This window comes from Trichechus manatus, unplaced genomic scaffold (genome assembly GCF_000243295.1).
Source record: "Trichechus manatus latirostris isolate Lorelei unplaced genomic scaffold, TriManLat1.0 scaffold00031, whole genome shotgun sequence".
Lineage (NCBI taxonomy): Eukaryota > Metazoa > Chordata > Mammalia > Sirenia > Trichechidae > Trichechus > Trichechus manatus.
In genome coordinates this window covers 14,542,404-14,558,491 of record NW_004443967.1, presented here as the reverse complement: position 1 = coordinate 14,558,491, position 16,088 = coordinate 14,542,404, and the positions used below count along the sequence as shown (strand labels likewise).

At 35.3% G+C, this 16,088-nt stretch overlaps 1 protein-coding gene across 4 annotated transcripts in view; it reads left to right on the top strand.

Annotated features, from left to right (window-relative positions):
- Positions 1-15,447, top strand: part of EEF1AKMT2 (EEF1A lysine methyltransferase 2) — a 26,876-nt gene extending 11,429 nt beyond the window's left edge. The window contains exons 4-7 of one of the 4 annotated variants that reach the window (XM_023730047.1): positions 5,881-5,988; positions 8,835-9,051; positions 11,666-11,750; positions 13,980-15,447. In XM_023730047.1, the coding sequence (XP_023585815.1) occupies positions 5,881-5,988; positions 8,835-9,051; positions 11,666-11,750; positions 13,980-13,986 (417 nt within the window). In that variant the 3' untranslated portion in view covers positions 13,987-15,447. The remainder of the gene's footprint in view (positions 1-5,880; positions 5,989-8,834; positions 9,052-11,665; positions 11,751-13,979) is intronic. The other 3 variants (XM_004374972.3, XM_023730048.1, XM_023730049.1) reach the window with 3 other exon arrangements.
- The last annotated feature ends 641 nt before the right edge of the window (positions 15,448-16,088 follow it).

Sequence of the window (16,088 nt, the reverse complement as noted above, 5' to 3'; positions counted from 1 at the left end):
TTAAGTTTCCAATTGTTTATTGCTAGAAGTATGATTGATTTTTATGTGTTGATCTTGTATCCTGTGACTGCACTTATTAGTTCTACAAGTTTTTTTGTGGATTCCTTGGCATTCTCTATGTAGATAACCATGCCATCTGTGAATATGGGCAGTTTTATTGCTTCCTTTCCAATCCAGATACCTTTTATTTCTTTTTCTTGCCTAATTACACAGGATAGGACTTTCAGTACTGTGTTGAATAGGATCAGTGAGAGTGGACATCTTTGCCAATTTCCCAATCTTTGGGGGACAGCCTAAGTATGGTGTTGATACTTTCACCATTAAGTACAATACTAGCTGTAGGTTTTTTCTAGATGCCCTTTATCAGATTGAGGAAGTTCCCTTCCAATTCTATAATGCCTTTTGAATTTTGTCTTTTTTTTTTCCATCACCTGATGTGATCATGAGGTTTCTTTTCCTTAGACTATTAATCTGGTGGGTTATATTGATTGATTTTCAAATACTGAACAACATTGAATGCCCAGTATAAACCCCATTTGGTCATAGAGTATCACTCTGTTTCTGTATTGCTGAATTCATTTTGTTAATATTTTGTCAAGGATTTTTATATCTATGTTCATGAGGGATATTGGTCTGTAGTTTTCCTTTCTTGTACTGTCTTTTTAGTTTTCATCTCAGAGCGATAATGGCCTCATCAAATGAGTTGGGAAGTGTGTCTTCTTTTATTTTTTGAAGCTTGTGTAGAATTGGTGTTATTCTTGAAACGTTTGCTAGGATTTGCCAATGAAACTACCTAGCCTGGAAATTTCTTCTTCAGAAGGCTTGTAATATGAATTCAATTTCTTTACTAGTTAATGAGCTATTCTGGTTATCCGTTTCATTTGAGTGAGTTTGGGTAATTTGTGGTTTTTGAGGAATTGGTCCATTTTGTAATTTAATGTGCATAGAGTTCTGTGCAGTATTCTCTTATGAGCCTTTTAATGTCTGTGGGGTCTGTAGTTATAATCCCCTCTTTCATTCCCAGTATTGACAATTTGTGTCTTCTTTTTTCTTTGTCAGTCATGCTAGAGATGTATTTTATTTTTTATCTTTTCTAAGAACCAGCTTTTGTTTTCATTGACTTTCTCTATTTTCTGTTTTCAATTTCATTGAATTCTGTCCTTTTTTTTAAACTTCTTTCATACTTCTTTGTTGTCGTTAGGTGCGATCGAGTCCGTTCCTACTTGTAGCAACCCTGTGTACAACAAAATGAAACACTGCCCGTCATTGCTGTCTTTGAGCTCATTGTTGCATACTTTTGCTTTTAATTTATTTTCCTCTTTTTTAGTTTCTTAAAGTGATTTGAGACTTTTCTAATATACATATTTAATGCTGTAAATGAGGTACATTTTCTTTTAAGTACTACTGTATCCCACAGATTTTGATATGTTTTATTTTTACTTTGATTCAGTTCAAAATGTTTTCTGATTTTCCTTGAGACTTCTTTTCGATCCATGCATTATTTAGAGTTCTGTTTAATTTCCAAGTGTTGGAGATTTTTCTGTTACCTTTCTGTTATGGTATTACTAGTCTAATTTGATTACGGTCAGAGAACATAGTATGATTTCAGTCCTTTTAAATTTGTTAAGATTTGTTTTATGACACAGGATATGGTTTATCTTGGTGAATGTCTCGTGCACTAGAAAAAAATGTGTATTCTGTTCTATAAATGTTAATTAGATCCAGTTGTTGGATAGTGTTGTTCAGTTCTATGTATTTTTGCTGATTTTCTGACTAGTGGTTCTGTCAGTTACTGAGAGAGGAGTTTTGAAGTGTCTAACTATAATTGTGGATTTGTCTGTTTTACCTTTTAGTTCTGTCAGTTTTTGCTTCAGATATTTTGAATATCAGTTATTAGGTGCATACATATTTAAGATTGTTATTTTTAAATTTTTTTGGTGAATTGATTCATTTATTAATATATAATGCTTCTCTATCTCTGGTAATTTTTCTTTGCTTTGACTGATATTTGTAACAAAGAGAGCTACTTCAGCTTTCTTTTTCTTTTTTTAATTGAGATATAATTCACCTACTATAAAATTCACCCTTTTAAAGTGTGCAGTTCATGGTTTTTAGTATATTCTCAGAGTTGTACAACAATCGCCACTATCTAATTCCAGAAATTTTATCACTGTCCCCTCTTTTCTCCCCCCCCCAACCTCATACCCATTAGCAGTCACTCCCTATTCCCCCCACTCTTCAGGCTCTGGCAACCACCAGTCTGCTTTCTGTCTGTATGGATTTGCCTGTTTTGGACTTTTCATATAAATGGAACCATGTAATATGTGATCTTTTGTGTCTGGCTTTTTTCACTTCACATAACGTTTTCAACGTTCATCCGCGTTGTAGCACGTGTCAGTACTTCATTCTTTTTATGGATGAATAACATTCCATTGTATGGGTATACTCTGTTTTGTTTATCCATTCATTGAGTGAGAGGTATTTAGGTTGTTTTTTGGCTATTATGAAAAACGCTGCTATGAACATTTCCTTGTAAGTTTTTGTGAGAACCTATGTTTTTATCCTTTAATTCCTGAATAGTATATTTGCTGGATATAGAATTCTAGGTTGACTGTTCTTTTCTTTCAATACATTAAAAATGTATGCTGCTTCTTTCTGACTGCAGTAGTTTCTGATGAGAAATCCACAGTCATTTGAATTGTTGTTTTTTTATAAGTAAAGTGTCATTTTTCTCTGGATGCTTTTAAGATTTTTCTTTGTCTTTAGTGTTTAGCAATTTGCTTATAATATGCTGATGCATGGATTTCTTTGTGTTCATCCTATCTAGGGTTCACTGAGCTTCTTGAATCTTGAGGCTTAGGCCTTTTACCAAATATAGGATATTTTCAGCTTTTATTTCTTCAGGTATTTTTTCTGCATCACATTCTTTCTCCTCTACTTTTGGGAGTATCTTATATGAATGTTAGAACATTTGTATTGCCCCAGAGTTCCCTAAGGCTCTGTTCTTTTCTTTTCTTTTTTTTTTTTGGTCAATCATTTTTCTCACTTGTTTAGATTGGATAATTTCTATTGATCTATCTTCAAGTTCACTGACTTTTCCCTTTGTTATCTTCATTCTGCTATTGAGTCCATACATTGCAGTTGGTTGATATGTTTTTTAAGGCTCTTTTAGGTTCTCCCTCCACTTTTTCTTTGTTGAACTTTGCAATTTATTTGCTGTAGAAAGTACATTTGTATTGTCCGAGAGGCCCTGTTCTTTCTTTCTTTCTTTTTTTTTTCTGTCGGTGGTATTTTTTCATTGTGTTCAGTTTGTATAATTTCTCCTGACAATTTTCACTTATCCTAAAGGTTTCCTACAGTGTGGATTTTGCTGCTTGTATGTTTATAGTATCATTTAATGTTTTATGTCCCTTATATTTTATGTAAGTTGGGTGTTAGATTTATCCTAAAGGTTTTCTACAGTGTGGATTTTGCTGCTTGTATCTTTATAGTATCATTTAATGTTTTATGTCCCTTATATTTTATGTAAGTTGGGTGTTAGATTTAGAATAAAGGGGCAGCAAACTAAAGATTATGGGTCAAATCTGGGCCTCTGCATGTTTTTATAAATATTTATTGGAATACAGGATGCCTATTGATTTACGTATTGTCTGTGGCTGCTTGCGTGCCACCATGGCAGACTGGAGTAGTTGTAACAGAGCCTAAAATATTTACTCTCTAGTCCTTTAGAAAAAAATGTTTGCCGACCTCTGAACTAGAGATTTGATCAAATTCAGTATCTTTTTGTTTGTTTGCTTTTAAGGAAGTAAATTTAATAGGTGGTGGTGTATAGTTGCACATGGGACACATAATGTTTGGTTGTCCATCATTTTGTGATGTTAGCAGCTATCGATGATCATTGCCTATATTCATTATGTTTTCATTAATCCTTCATTTTTTATGAATATTTTGCTGGGTATATAGTTTTAGATTGGCAGTCTTTTTCACTGTCTTCTAGTTTCCATTCTTTATAACTTATTGTCAGCTGTCAGTCTGTTGTTGGGTCTTTTGAAAGTAGTATGTCCCTCTGTGCCCAACTTCATCCCCTAGTCCCTGGATACTTTTGTGATATTTCTGTTTTTTGTTTAGCTGTGCTGTCATATACTGCAGTGTGCCTAGGTGTGGTTACATAGAGTGCTTCTTGAATCTGTGGCTTGGAGCTGTTTGTGAGTATTGGAAAATTTTCAGCCAGATGGTCTTTTTTCTTCTGTTCTATTCTCAATTCCTCTCTTCCTAAGATTCCTAGTATATATAGTGTCTTTTATGCTCTTTCCTGTTTTTAATTTTTCATCCTTTTGTCATTCTGTGCTTAACTGGGATATTTTCTTCTGACCTTTCCTTCAACTCACTAATTCTTTTAATTTGCTGTGTCTAATCTGCTGTTAAGCTTGTCCCTTGATTTTCTTAATTTAATTATTGTTTATTTTAGTTCTGTTATTAATTTGGTTCTTTGTTACAGTGTTCAGTTCTCTGCCAAAATTCTCCAACTTGTCATTTATTTCAGTTTTAAAATCTGTTCTTGATAATTCCTTTATTTGGATCTCCTATGGGTCTATTTCTAATGTCAGTCCCCCCCACCCCCCCACCTTGGTTTTGGTTCTTTTTTTTCTTTCTTCAGTGCTTGCTTATTTTTTACTGAGAGTCCAAAATGGATTGTGAAACTGTTGGAGATAGTTTGAGTCTGTGAGTGGTTGTTCTAGAGAGGTTTTTACACATTGTACTGGAGAAATAAGACAGGCTGAGGAGAAGAGGGAACTAGTAAGAGTCAGTTAAGAGAATCATCCTGGGTTCTAGGTCTGATAGAGAAGGAATTGAGGGGAAACTGGAAGAAAATGAAGATCCAGAGGAACAGTGAGTGAGACAGCTAAATGGATAGGAGATTGGGATTTAAAATAATTATACTTTAAGATTAAAAAGAAAAACAATCCAAGGGAGCATAATGCCCTGTGGATAATAATTAGTATAAATGTTACTTGAGTTTGGATTAGGAATCAGTCACTTAGGGTTGAAAAGCCTAGTTAAGTTTTGAAAGAAGTAACCATTTAGTAAATAGTGAAGAGCAGAGAGGCCATTTTAGGATACATGGTAATTTGTAACTTCTTTTGTTCTTTCAATTTCTTTTGAAATTACTTTTGGCCTGATTGGTCTAAAAATGTTCAGCATAATGGTGGGGTGAAGACCAGAAGCTACCATGCTTTTGTCACAGGCTCCATACACCCTAGATGGGTTCATACCGCTAGTCAACAGCTAGGACTAGAGGTTTCATCTCAATGCTCTTAAGTCCAGTGAGCTTTCTGTAACTCTTTGGGGCTGTTACTACCTGCCCAGCCTACCTCACAGGTTTTTGTAAAGATCTAATGACATGTTTTAAAAACCAAAAAGTACTATTCAAATAGCTGTTGAAGAGTTGCATAACTTATAATTAAACTGAAGGAAAAATTTTATCAAGAACTTATTACATATGCATATTATTTAGTAATATAACTTAATTGTGTTAAGTAAAATTTATGACAAGTTTATGTGTAAATTGGAACATATCAGCATCAGAACTTAGTACTACATTTTTCTGCCTGAGGGATTATGCATATATTTTCATTATCTTTGAGAAAATGAATTTCCTTTTGACAAAGATATCAAATATTTTAAAAGCAAATTTAAACTTTTGGTTTCTATTTGGATCCTGCAATAAAATTTGAACATTATAGATTATTGGATATTATATGTCATTTGATCTAAAACAAAAATAAAACAACCCAAGCCCTAAAGGAATATTATAATTCATAGGCAAAAATTATATTAAAAGTTTATTTAAACTAAATAAAATTATTTTTCTGTCTCTAGGCAAAGTTTGGTTTCTCTAATATTACTGGAATCGATTACTCTCCTTCTGCAATACAACTTTCTGGAAGTATTATAGAGAGAGAAGGTTTATCTAACATTAAGTTGAAGGTAATTATATTATTACTATTTATTTTTAAATAAAAGTCATAAAGTTTAAGTGTTCCTAAAGTATATTAATTTGCTGACATCTTTTGAACTCATACAAATCAAGAACAGTCAAAAATAATCCAAATTGAAACATTTTTAGGTAACTGTTAGAATTTTTAGTCTAGTCAGTTTTGGGGGAAGCTATTTTCTCTTCTGTGCATGAGAGTGTACCCTCCTTCCCTCCTCCACTCTCTTCTCCTTCCTCTCCCTCCCTCTTTCTTCTTCCTCCCTTTCTTCTTTCTCTTCTTCCTCTCCTTTCCCCTCCCTCCTTTTCTCTTCTCCTCTTGCCCTAGCTCTTGCTCTTTCTCTCTCATGATTGAAAAATGCGCAAATAGTACCTAACTATGGATTAACCAGATAAAAAAGCTGTAAAAGCATAGAGTGGTATAATGCCACTGAAGATTACTTAGTTTATTTTGTGTCCTAATATCTGTGAGGCCCTCCTCCCAACCTCCTATCCATTTAGCTCTCTCACTCCCTATTCTTCTCTGGGGCCCTGGTAGTGCAGCAGTTAAGAGGTTGGCTTAAGAGCTCGACTGCTAACCTGAAGGTTGGCAGTTGGAATCTACCAGCCGCTCCTTGGAAACCCTATGGGGCAGTTCTGTGCTGTCCTACAGTGTCACTATGAGTTGGAATCAACTCGACGGCAACAGTTTATTTTTTTTTTTTGTTTAATATCTGTGAGGAGATGATGACTCCCAGACTTACATTTCTAGCTCAGGCCTCTACTCTGAGCTCTTATAATCATATAAAAAGCTACTCTTCTACAGTTCCAGTGGGATACTTAATAGTCTGTCAACTTATGTAATCAGTCCAAAACAAAACTCTTGATTTCCTCCTCAAACCTGCCTTCTTGTCTTTCCCCTGTCTCTTATTAACCCTGCCATTCACTCTTCAAAACCCAAGGAGCAAGCCTTGATTTTCTCTCTCATTTAAATCCTGTATCCTTCTGTTGTAGTTGTTGTTTTTAATTGTGGTAAACATAAATGTAGCAAAACGTTTGCAATTTTAAGTCTTCACATGTTCACTTCAGTGACGTTAATTATGTTTATCACATTATTCATCGCGTTGCTCATCACTCTTAACCATTCCTAAATTTGTCCATTACCTTAACAGGAACTCAGTTCTATTGGTTTTTGTTTGCAAAGCATGTCAGGAATGTGATCATTCCTTAATATTTCCACTGCTACCTCCCAAGTCCAAGCCATCATCATTTCTTGTCTAGACTACCACAGTAGCCTCTCGATTGGCCTCCCTGTTTCTTCTCTGCCCCCCTGCTGTCCATTTACCACTGTGCAGCCAGAGCGATCCTTTAAAATGGAAATCAGATTGTGTCACGTCCCTTTTCACAGTTCTTCAGTGGCTTCCCCATTGCACTCAGAATAGAATCTAAACGCCCAACCCAACCTTACAAATTCTTTCTCACTTCTTACCTCTTTCTCCCAATATTTCAGTCAGCCTGTCTTTTCTGTTCCTTGTTCTTCACCTGTCGATATACATGATACCTGGTGTCCTCTGCTCAGAATATCCTTACCCCAGATTTTGGCTTGAATGCCTCATCCTCAGTATCATTCAGATCTCTGCTTTAATACCGCCTTCTTAGAGAGGCCATTCCTGGCCACCTTTCCAAAACTGTTTTCTTCCCAGGCACTCTCTGTTTCATTACTCTGGTTTTATTTTCTTCATAGCACTTTGTCTGAAATTATTTCTTTAGCTTATTATTATTTGTCTCTCCATTTATAGAATATAAGGTGTATTCTCATACAAGGACTTTTTCTGTTTTGTTTATGCTTATAGTCTTACATCTGTAGTGCCTGGAAAGTATCTGCATATAATAGGTACCCAAGAAATACTTGTTGAATAAATGAGTACCTTTATACAGGCATTCAGGATGAGGAAGCTTCTCCAAAGTCAGCCCTTCAGAGCGATACTTTCATTATTGTGCTTCAAATATAATGGATACTTTGGACACAAAGGAGGGGGAGAACCCCATCTTCAAATGTAAATAAACATAAAACTCACATTTTTAAGTCAGATAAGATTTTTAGATTATGTACTATTTAGATTATTAAGTTTTATGACTAATCATTAGCTAATTGCTTAATTTTTAAAGTAGCTTTTCAGAATTGTTTATTGGCAAGTTATTGTGAATATTTTACAAAACTGAGGCAGATCACTATTTCAGATGCTTATTATGTATCACGAACTTATTGAAAATCTAAAGTGCATAATATTTATAAAATTAATTAATTATACAGTTATTTAATTTCTTAAGCTTTATGCCAGTCATTAGATTCGTTAGTAGCTTTTTAAGCTGCTGAGTCAGGGCAAAAGGACTTTTGATTTACGGTGTTTATGTTAGTTCATGCAACTAGTAATATAAGCCAAAAATCTTATTTCAGATGACCTGTTTGAGTTCCAGATAAATTTTGTCATTTTGAATAATATGCCAAATACTCTACTTTTTGACAGAACTAACCTTTTCATAAGCCAGGCTTGTGAGCCCCATAATGTGCTGGTACTGTTAGACAGTACACCTGGCTTTGATTTGTTTCCAAACTTGCAGAGATTTGGAATGTCCAGGAAACATGATCAGTCTCTCTTACTAATCTTAACTTTAATGATCTTGGAATGAAATACTTAAAAGTTAACTATAAAGTTGAAAATATGTTTATTATATGAAAAGTATCATCATGATTAATGGGTCCTCTTATCCATAACCTTTTACAGGTTGTCATTTAAATTCAGTAAGCATTTTAAAGATAGTGTGTTAATTGTTCTCACATAGATATTGATTTTTCATACAGGTAGAAGACTTTTTGAATCTTTCCACAAAGCTGTCTGGATTTCATATTTGTATTGACAAAGGGACTTTTGATGCCATAAGCCTTAATCCTGACAATGCAGTAGAGAAGAGGAAGCAATATGTGAAATCTCTCTCCAGGGTGTTGACAGTAAAAGGCTTTTTTCTAATAACCTCATGTAATTGGACCAAGGAAGAGTTAGTAAATGAGTTCAGTGAAGGTAAATGGTTATATGTTGTTCAAATGTATGCTTTCCTCAGGTTTAATGCAGTTATCTTTTTTTTTTTTTCCTTGTGTGTTACAGTGTTTTACTTTTATATTTGTGGAAATTGCCTCCTTTTCTTCTCTGTTAATAACTTTGGTAATACTTCTAACTGTATACAAAGCACAAAGGAATAACATTGGTTGAGATCCAGAGTCCTTTTAACATTTTTCCAAGAAGTCCTGGCAGTAAAGTACTAAAATTTTTGAGCCTGCGAAAATTAAGTTCTTTATTTAAGCTATAACCCAAACCCCCTGCCGTCGAGTTGATTCCAACTCATAGCGATCCTATAGGTCAGAGTAAAACTGCTGCATAGGGTTTCCAAGGCTTTAATATTTATGGAAGTGAACTGCCACATCTTTCTCCCCCAGAGCGGCTGGTGGGTTCAAACTGTCAACCTTTCAGCTAGCAGCTGAGCACTTTAACCGCTGCACCACCAGGGCTCCTTATTAAGCTATACAATCTATTATTTAGAGAATCATAGAAAAAAAGCACATATATTGTGCCTCTGACTTCAGTGCGCTGATTTACTGGCGGATCTGTGATAATGAAAAGGAAAGTTTTTTTTAAAGGCTCACATGAGGAGAGTTTTAATTTTATAAATTCTTTATGTATCTTGCTTGTTTCATTTAGGTATTTAGGATTTGTCTTGTTTTCAGCATACCTAGAACAATTATTTTTAACGTTGCACAGAAACGTAGAGAATTGATAGTATAGGTAGTTCCCAACTTATGACGTATTCGAGTTAGGACGAATTGCATTTACGACCCGTCTTAGGCTGAGTTCTCTGGAGAAGCAAAATAAGTGAAGCATATATATGTGTACGCATATGTGTATGTGTGGGAGAGAGAGAGAGACATTTATCTCAAGGAAATTGCTCATGCATTTGTAGAGACTGGCAAGTCCTTAGTCTGTGGGTCAGGCTGGAGGATTCTCCTGATCCTGACTCATGTAGCTGCAAAGGCTGATGAACCCAAGATCAGCAGGTCAGAGGGCAGGCTGCTGGCTCACAGGCTGCGAAGGCTGATGAGTCCCAAGAACAGCAGGCAGTACAGCAGGCCACTGGCTCAAGTCTCAAGAACTGGTGGTTATATGATGACAAGATAGATACAGGATCCAGAGCAAGCAAGCAGGCTTTGCCAGAACGTCCATATATATCTTGGATGTAGGCCACACCCCCAAGGAAACACCCTTTACATAACTAATCGACTGATCACATCAGATCACATCATGGAGGATGACTACATCATTGCATAACTTCCAGATTACATCGTTACATAACTACCAAACTATATCATTACATAACTCCCAAACTACATGATTATATAACTGCCAAACCACTGAGAATCATAGCGCAGCCAAGTTTACACACAGCCTTAACCATCACACGACCGTTTGTGGGTTTTTTTGTACATCTTATTAGTAATATGTACTACATATACAATGTTGCAGTGCATAATTTGCTGATGTTATCATTCTCAGATGTTATGTTTCCAATCCCAAAGACAAAAAGATTGGATTTATAAATATACTTATAATAAAAGACAATAGTAATAAAAACTAAAAAAAAAAGTACTTATGACAGAACCAACTTATGACAGAGTAGTCCTCCAAATTGAACCCTGTCGTAAGTTGGGGACAACCTGTAGAAGCAATACCTATGAATTCTTGAGGGAATCGTCTCTGCCTTTTTTAAGATTTTAGCGCCAAGTCAGGATCTTTTTCTTTTTGCCCCGTAAGCAAAATGTAATTAGTGTTATATCTGCTAAATGGGAATATTGTGAAAATTGAGAATCCATAATCTATATACAAAATATTTTGAGTTCTTTGGAAGACTATTCCTTGCATGTTTTAAAGAGTATGTGATCTGCCAGTTTATTCATGCCTTACGTAGACTTTTCTGGAAGCCTAGCTAGGTATTTGCTTGTTTTTCCTTAGAATCCTTTTCAGATTATTATTATTCTTTTTAATGATACCATGTAAAAATTTTATTGTGGTGAAATATATAAACATTATATATGTAAATATATATAGAACATTTGCCATTTCAACCATTTTTACGTGCACAATTCAGTGACATTAATTATGTTTGCCATGTTGTACAGCCATCATCACTATCTGTTTTATTATTAATTTTCTCTAAAGAACAGGAAGAATTTTCAGGACTGAGTATTAAGTAAATAAAAGGGTACTAAATATCTAGTTAAATTTTGAAGCTGAGTTGTCACAAGCTAATGGGATATGAGCTACCTCAAGAGAGCAATTTACTGTGTACTGTTGTTTCTAGTGTACTATTATTTACTGCATGCCCCTTATCTTAAATTTTGTTTTCTTTTTGGTAATAAGGGAACAGGCAGTAGGAGGGAGAACACTTAACACATGTCCTTTTGTGTGCAGTCAACAGCTTTGGCAGGTTATATAAACGTAAAACTTGAAGTGTTTGAGGCCTGAAATGTGAGCTTGTGGCTTCATTACCATTGCCTCTGGAAAACTAGAGTTATATGTGATTTATTATCTTTTATTTCATGCCATTAATTTTATTATCTTCCGTGTTAAATTTGTTTTCCTCTAGAACTGTTGAGGCCACGTGTCAATCGTCTTTCCCCCTTCCTGAAGCCTGACAGTTTTAATAAATGCTCCAAGTTACACTGCATAGGGCAAGTTCCTTTCCGGGTTTTTAAATACAGGTGTTCTCTTTTACTTGTGGAACCACCAGACAAAAACATGTTTGTCTGTCTTTGATAATGAGGAACAGACTTTAGCTGGTATAGAGTGCTTAAAAATGTGTCTGTGTCTGAGAACTATTGAGTAAAACTCTAACTTAGGTTCAGTTTTAGAGTGTGCTGCAGAATTTAAATAAGCAAAATGTTACAGCAGGAAATGTTAAAGAAATAATTAGATACAATTGCAAACATGTTTTCAGCATGAATCTCTTAGAGTTAGACACAGGACAGTGACGGCACACACTGCCACGCGTCACTGCAAAGGCTCTTGTTACTCGCTTACTTGCTCAGGACTGGCTTCCGCATTTCCTTTTGCAAGGACTAAAGCTTGCTTCACCCATCTTTTAAGGTTCTTTGTGTCTTTCCCTATTTAAAACGTAAATGATACATAAAACTGTTGAAATGGATCTTGCCTTGTCATTTGTTTTGATGAGGGTTACTTGAATCAGTTACCAGATATTAGGGTGTTCTCATTTGATGTTCAAGGGACTTGACTTTATTACAACTACTGCATTTAAAAAAAAAAATCTTACTACAAAAGTAATCCAGATTCTTTATGAAAAAAATAGAAAAAACATCAATAACCTCAAAAGATAGCATGTATATTAAAATAATTAAAATCATTCATTATCCATCAGTAGACTGCAACCACTGTTAATATTTTGGGGTGTTTATCTATCAAAATGTAATAACCTAATTCTGCAGGGTTGGTCCAGGGAGTTAAAAAAAAGTTGAGTAATCCTTGAAAATTCACACAGACACCTCCATTTTCTGTTGAAAAAATTTTTATTATGAAATCTTTTAAGCATATGTAAAAGTACACAAGACATATATAGGTGTGTACCCATGTACCTGCCACAGTGGCTCCATTGTCCAGCATTTAAATGTATCATTTTATTTACAAGGTCTTTCTGCGGTCCTTTTTTTTTATGGTCAGTTTTTAATTAGTATTATAATATTTAGTTATTTGTTAAGATTTAATGAATTTTAATTAAGAATAGGAATTAGCATATGTAATGAAACAAAGTGGACACAGTAATATATGTCCTTCTTAAACTTTTCTTTCTGTTTACAAGAGTTATTTAAGCTCAAGGCATTGAAATGTAGAAAATACAGTGCCCCCCTTCCCCCTCGAAAGAAAAAATCCCCCCAAACTAATAGTCCGCCATTGCGGGAAAGTCCATGGTTAAATTAACATTTTAGTGAGTTACCTTCCAGCCTTACTTGTTTTATTTTTTAAAACAGCCTTATTTGTTCTATCTTATAGTTTAGGAAGATGCTACATCATCTTATTTTGATTCTTACAAAATCACTGTTCTCTGTAACCTCTTCGCTTAGAAACTGAGGATCCTGGTTAAGGTAACTTGCCTGGCATATCTGTCACCTAGTAACCGGTAGAGCTGGGACTTGATCCCAAGAGTTTTGATTCTAATTTGATTTTTAAACACTTTGCTGCTTTGAAAGTTGCTTGTTCCTCGTCCTCCCCATCCTTCACCTTAGCTCATTTTATGTCTTGACCTTTGGTTACAAATTCATGTTTATTTCTAAGACTTACCCTTTCTGTAGTAAGTGCTCTTGTATGTGTGTTGTGGATTGAGTTACTACATATGAGTAAGCACTTACAGTAACGCCTGACGCATGCTGAGAGCTCAGAGCAGGTAGCTGCTTCCTACAGCTGGCTGGTGAAATAAGTGAAAGGAGATGCCGAGTTGAAGGGATAGTAAGCAGGAAGTAGGGGCTGGATGGAAAGCCTTTTTTCTGCAATTTGTTTTCGGTCTTGTTTGTACCTTGTTCAGTTTCAAAGGATTTTTGCTGTACACACGTATGCCATACTCACATAAAAAAAACCCAAACCTGTTGCCATTGAGTCGATTCCGTCTCATACTGACCCTATAGGACAGAGTAGAACTGCTCCATAGAGTTTCTAAGGAGTACTTGGTGGATTCGAACTGCCGACCTTTTGGTTAGCAGCCATAATAGCACTTAACCACTACACCACCAGGATTTACTCACACAGTATAGTTAAAAAATCATAAACTGAAGTTCAGTCACAGTTGGAGTTTGCAATCATAGTTTTATAAAGGGTTAGAAAGTACAGTGTTAATACAAACTTCCCTTAGCTATCAGTCCCTAATAAAAGTATTTTTTTATTTTGTCTGACAGGATTTGAACTTTGTGAAGAACTGCCAACACCCAGGTTCAGCTTTGGCGGCAGATCTGGAAGCAGCGTAGCAGCATTGGTTTTCCAAAAAACCTGAGGCTCCTCCTTGGGCAAATTCAGTCAGCTTTTTAAAGAAGCTGCACATCACAGTAAACCTGACACAGAAAGTGCCAGTGCAGATAATCGCTTAGTAAGTACTCAGGATGCACACGTTAAATGGCTATAATGGGATGTAAAAAATCATGAGCATGGAAGCGGTGGGGTTTTAGAGATCACAAAAGATAATTTTTTATTTGTATTTGAAGTGTAAATATTTTTGATTTAAAAAAATGTAATTGTGGAACACTTTAAAACAGTAAATGAGTTTACAGAAAGCGTGTATTCTTGATTTTTGTGCCTTAGTAAAGTTGAGTATAGTTATTTATAAGGACTTGACCAAACTATTGCAGGGCCAGAATAATATGCAAAACAACTTTCTTAGTGTTTCGTTAGACTATTTATGAAACGTAATAAGAAATACTGTTTTGGGTTAAATATTGGTAATAGTGCTTATTTTTTAAAATTATATTTGACATTTGGGAAAACCCTCTGGCCTTCAAGTCCATAATTAAGCAAAATCAAAGAAATGTATCAGTTGATCAAGAAATATTTACTTAGCCTGTATTGTGTGGCTGATGGTCTTCTACTCACTTTGAGGGATAAGCTGGAAACAGAAGGAAAGAGAACTAGCAGATGGTGCTGTACGCTGGCACCATGTTAGGTTATATTCTTTACTAAATCATTGAATCCTTCCAATGTCTCTTTGAAGTCTGTTTTACTTATTCTTGTTCTACGTATAAGAAAACTGAGGCTGAGAGAAGCGAAGTCACTTCTACAAGGTCAAACAGCTGGTTTAGGATGGAACCAGGATTCCTATCTGGGTCTCTGGCTCTAAAACCTGTAGCATATTCTGCCTCTCAGGTGCTGAGTTTCTGTCTTTACGGCATTTACAGTTCAGCTGGGGAGCTCTAGGACTGGTACCTGGAACATTCGGTTAGAGAAGTTGGGTGGTTATTTTCAGGACCCATGCAGAGCTTTGTTAGTGACAGTGTTGGCTTGTCAGCTAACTCATGTCATCCTTCATGGCCTTTCACCTTCTCCTACCTGTCTTAAAAGACTTGCCTACACCAGAATATGAAGAACTGAATTGTGCCGTTCTTCTGTGAAAGGATGGTGGAAGTTATATAAGCCCTCGGGGTATGGGAGCAAAGATGTTCTAATGAGCTAATTAGCAGTAGAAACAATTTATTTATTAACATTCTGGAAAAGATAAGGTTTATTAGTACATAATACCACCTTGCGTTTGGGCCAGTATCTTAATATTGGAATCACAATATGAACTTTAAAAAAAAGTCATACAATTCTTATGGTTTTCAGCTTTTTAAGCCTATTGGGTTACATCATCAAAGTAACAGAATTTTGTTTATTTGGCAAATGTTACTCCAGTAATGAGTAAGTTTAACATTACATCCTTTGTCTTTTTTCTTTTCTTTCCCTCCCTCCCTTCTTCCCTTTTTTCCTTCCTTCTTATTTTAGGGGTGAGGTGGGGAATCTTTGATATGTTCTTTGATTTCACGTAACAAGAATAGTAAATAAGCATATTTTTGAATTTTGAGTTGTTAATTATGTTATTTTAAAGCACCAATCCAACAAAATAGGCCTTCTGTGTGACTAGACTGAGACGTTGGGTTTGATTCACAGATAACGTGGAATGAGCCTTTGTTGAAAAGCTCCTTGAGTCACTGTTGTGGGAGTATGTTTGTTCCATTTGCAAAGATGAAGGCTTTTTTTTCTTTTTTTTGAATCATGGAGTTGTTGATAAGTTGAGGAAAAGGGAGTTGTCATCTCTTCTTATCAGCTTTATCCTGCTGGTAGCCGGCCTCTTAGGGGTTACAATCAGAACAAATGGGAGGTCCAGAAATGCTAACAAAAAATTAATATTTGCAAATAATACCAAGTTGTTAAAAACCAGGCCAGTAAATGTCCCTAAGTTACTGAAATAAGATATAAATAAATTATTATTAAACTTGGTATTGTTAAATCATGTGAATGTGTGGGTAACTGTGAAAGAA